General features: G+C 47.2%; 2 protein-coding genes across 3 annotated transcripts; one reads left to right on the plus strand and one right to left on the minus strand.

Annotated features, from left to right (window-relative positions):
- The first annotated feature begins 466 nt into the window (after window positions 1-466).
- On the plus strand, window positions 467-2,346 carry Oli (Olig family). 2 transcript variants are annotated; one of them, XM_017251860.3, is made up of 3 exons: window positions 467-841; window positions 1,327-1,921; window positions 1,981-2,346. In XM_017251860.3, the coding sequence occupies exons 2-3, from the start codon at window positions 1,350-1,352 to the stop codon at window positions 2,108-2,110; spliced, it is 702 nt and encodes a 233-aa protein (XP_017107349.1). In that variant the 5' UTR covers window positions 467-841; window positions 1,327-1,349; the 3' UTR covers window positions 2,111-2,346. The 2 variants fall into 2 exon arrangements, with proteins under 2 accessions (XP_017107349.1, XP_017107350.1); XM_017251861.3 differs by having other exon boundaries at window positions 467-690.
- A 27-nt stretch (window positions 2,347-2,373) lies between these two features.
- LOC108132429 (cytochrome b5) lies at window positions 2,374-3,335 on the minus strand. Its single transcript, XM_017251862.3, has one exon. It carries the CDS (start codon window positions 3,026-3,028, stop codon window positions 2,612-2,614), a length of 417 nt encoding a protein of 138 aa, XP_017107351.1. The 5' UTR covers window positions 3,029-3,335; the 3' UTR covers window positions 2,374-2,611.
- Window positions 3,336-3,927: the final 592 nt, after the last annotated feature.

Consider the following 3,927-nt stretch of genomic DNA (forward strand, 5'->3'; position numbering starts at 1 on the left):
ATAAAAATGAAATATAATTCTTCATACCTATAAGCTTTAGATGATATAACCTTTTACACACCCAAAATACTTTGAATTTTATTCATATAAAAAAAAATTAACGCGTTCATATAGCAGAGAGGGAGGGGGGGGGGGGGGCGCAAATTTTTCGTTTTGCCCCGGGCGCCAGCAATTCTAGATCCGCCACTGTATAAGAGTGGCACACGTATAGGTGTGGATGCTGCATTATGAGGCACAACCACTAAACGTCAACCACCCGACCCACATTTTTATGTAGTGCTTCATAATATTCCTTCTGCAGACCGAGATTAACACCAAACGGCGACGGTGGCGTCGGTGGCAGGAATAAAAGCAAAAAGGATATTTATAATCGACGGCAGCGCTGCGCCAGCCCCAGAGAGAGATAGAAGACACACACACAACCAGACAGAGAGAGAGAGAGAAAGTGAGGGTGTGGAGACGCGAGTGAGTGAGAGGAGAAAATCGGAAAATCGTTATGCGACTACTATAACCCACCACAAAATCGCGGTCGCCTCTGTTGTTGCCGGGCACCCCACACTCGCACATCGAATCTGAATCCGAATCTCGTCCAGAAGCAGGACCAGAATCAAAAACCGAATTCCGGGCCAGCATCAGAACCAAAATCCTCTGACACGGCGGCCGCAGTTTCATATTTTTCCCCATTTTGTGGTTCGTGCTATTTTCGAAAATATACATAAATTCGCAAATCCCCAATTTCCTTCGCCTCCCGTCTCCGTCACACCTCATCGGATCAGTGATTTGTGGTTTATTTTAATGCATAATCCTTAAAGTGTGTCATAAATTAAACAATAAGCCAGAGGTACGGCTTCAGTGATTTTTCATATCTTAATAAGCGATTTCACGGTTTAAATTATTTTGAATATACAGCGGCTTAGTGTTCGTAGTTTCTTTAAAAAAAAAACATTTAAATGCGGAATTTAGATTAAAAAAACTTTACTTAAAGCTTTGTATATGCCAAATAATTATTATATATTTTCAAACTATTTTAAAGTTTCTGGTTTCTAGTTAAATTCTTCAATATTTCTTATCTATAAACCATTATCTAAATATTTAAAAGTTAATAAATAGTGTGAGATGGTCAAAATCAGGCACGCCACCTATGAGAGCATTCGCAAAGCTGCAGCTTCCACAAATCGCCGCATACTGGCGCCACTTATCAGCTGAGACTTTCCACCCCTATTTCCACATCCTTGTATATCCTGAGCAACCCTGTCTGTTGATAGCTTCCTGCGACACAAGGACTACCCTAAAGCATTGCACATCTCCTCGACCTTGTCCTTTCAGAGTCTGCAGGAAAATAAGCAGGAATGGATCCCTCGAATCTTCCTTTCGGATTTCCCGGTCTGCCCAACCACGGACACATGCCCATTCCGCCCACGGCCAACATGCTGGGCGCCCACCCAGCCCCCACCGCCAGTCCGCCGCAGAGCGTCCCCGGCCGTCGGACGCCCCTGGGCTCTGTGGGCCTGGGCGGCTTCTATGCCCAGGGCATGGGCATGTCCCAGCCGCCGACTGATGAAAACAAGCCGGGTCCCAGTGCTCCGGAGAAGTCGCTGAGTCCCACGGCGGCCGCAATCGCTGCCATCAGCGGGGGCACCACCACAGTAGCTGTGCCGAGTGGCTCCGGAGGCGGTGGGTCTGGGCCAGGTGGCTCCAACGGTGGAAAGCAAAAGAACCGACAGGGAAAGACCGTGAGGCTGAACATCAATGCCAGGGAGCGACGGAGGATGCACGATTTGAACGACGCCCTGGACGAACTGAGGAGCGTGATTCCGTATGCCCACTCCCCGTCCGTGAGGAAGCTGTCCAAGATAGCCACTCTACTTCTGGCCAAGAACTACATACTGATGCAGCAGAACGCCCTCGAGGAGTTGAGAAGGTATGGCTACTACTAGTCCTGGCGAATTATCATATTCATCCCACTTCCTTGCCTTTCAGACTCCTCGCTTACATACAGAGCACCACGGGGGCAGCTCCTCTGGACCTGGGCTCGTTCCCGGCCGCCGCCAAGCTGCAGGCTCTGCTCCAAGGACCTCACAACGAACCGCCCACCAGCAGCAGCAGCTAAGCCCCGAATCCTAAAAAGCAATCGACGAGCAATAATTTTTAAGTCAATTGGAGGAAGGCCAAAGTCAATAAACTAGTCAGAGAGGTCGCAGAGTGGTAGGGAGAGTTGGAAAAGCCAAGTGAAAATCTGTTAAGTGATATTTATTTTTGTCGTAAGCATTTCTTTTTCGCGCATTTACATAATGTCATAAGAACCCCAATACCAATAAAGTATTAATTCCGATTTGTAGAATCAAAGCCCTGCCCACTGAGAAGACTGCAGCGTCATAAAAACACAATAATTTAATTCTAGATCCGTTTCAAGTCTTATAAAGTAGTTTACATGATAGTATAGTATAGATGATTTGCTGAATGGCATTTTATGAGGGCGAATGCGAAAGCAGTTTGCTGAATGCGAAATAAGCTGCTGATTAAAACTAGACACAAAATCGACAAATACTCTAGGAATATATATGCATTAGAGGACGGCGGCGGAAGCGATCGATTGGTAGATCGGCTGACACTATTCCGGAATGCCCGAGGACAGAACCTTGTTTTTGCCGGTGCGGAAGATGCGCTGCTGGACCGGAAGCTCCCCTATCAGAAAGTGTTTCATCTGCTCGACAGCGTCGCGGGAGTGTCCGGTGCCATGGAAGGCGATGGTGGCGTCCCGACCAGCGTGGTCCATGATAACGTCGTCGCCACCGGGGTGCTCCCTCAGGAAGTGGGTGACGTCGTAGACCCGGTCGTAGATCACCACCCAGCAGTCGTCGAAGCTGTCGTGCTGGGCCACCTCCTCCAGGGTGATCTCCGGCAGGACCTCGACCGCCTTCAGCCTGTCTTTCTCGCTGGGCACGACCATTACTTTGGAGACCTGCTTGCCGTGTCCCAAGGGCACGATGCGGAGGGATTGCAAGAGGTTTGTCAGAGCCGACGACATGACTTTCACTTTGCTATTATTTGTTGTGTTTATGCTGCACAGCGTGTTTTGTAATTTCTGCACCCACCGGCACTTGCTTCTCAAACACAATCACCTCAGACAGTCTGGAGTCGAGTGAGTTCCGCTCGATCGGTTTCGGTTTCAAGTTCCAGTTTTGCTCAGATTGCCCCGAGAAATCGTGTGTGGCTTGGGCTGCTTGTGGCACTGAAGTGTCATTCATGCGTCGATCTGTAATCGTTTTATAAACGCCAACACGTGAATCAATCGTACCCATCGAGGAGGCTGATAAGACTTCGTGGAACCAGAACCCGAAGCCGGATCGGTTAATACGTGGGGCTACGCAAGAGTAGAGCTGAGCAAACTAGTTTTAATCAATATTCATGGGAGGCCCGCGATTCGGACCGAGATTAGGTAATAAAACTAGCCACGAGTAAAAAAGTTGAGTCAATTTCTTAGCTGCACTGGCAGATGAGCACTTTTTCAAACTATGCGTCTTCTCAGTGAGCTAATTACCTGAAGCCCCATTAATCCCCATAATTGGGCTCATAAATCTATAATAAAAGCGAATTTCCGGAGGAGCTTATCAGCATTGCAGTTGATTTATTGGAGCAAGTCAAGTGTGCACCGGAGAATCAATTTCGTTTACGCAAAACAATTTAACGCCAGTCATTAAATAAGTAAAAATTCGTTTTGGGTTAATAGCCTGCAGTCTATTATATTTATTTCTAAATGTGGTGCTTACTCTCAATACTTCCATGACCCATAATGGAAACAAAGATTGTGCCTCAAACCATTATCGCCGAACACTTTGAACTTGAAACTGGTTGGAAATCGGTGCCACACTTCTGAACTCTTTGAACTGTCTACATATTTAGATTGAAGAGAAGTGCAAAAGCTAA

The sequence above is a fragment of the Drosophila bipectinata genome, chromosome 2L (genome assembly GCF_030179905.1).
Source record: "Drosophila bipectinata strain 14024-0381.07 chromosome 2L, DbipHiC1v2, whole genome shotgun sequence".
Classification (NCBI taxonomy): domain Eukaryota; kingdom Metazoa; phylum Arthropoda; class Insecta; order Diptera; family Drosophilidae; genus Drosophila; species Drosophila bipectinata.

Bases quoted from the DNA above. Each gene is read 5' to 3' on its own strand.
- LOC108132429 (XM_017251862.3), bottom strand. From the start codon at position 3,028: ATGTCGTCGGCTCTGACAAACCTCTTGCAATCCCTCCGCATCGTGCCC.
- Oli (XM_017251860.3), top strand. From the start codon at position 1,350: ATGGATCCCTCGAATCTTCCTTTCGGATTTCCCGGTCTGCCCAACCAC. The intron at 1,922-1,980 runs GTATGGCTACTA...CTTGCCTTTCAG, and splicing joins GCCCTCGAGGAGTTGAGAAG to ACTCCTCGCTTACATACAGA.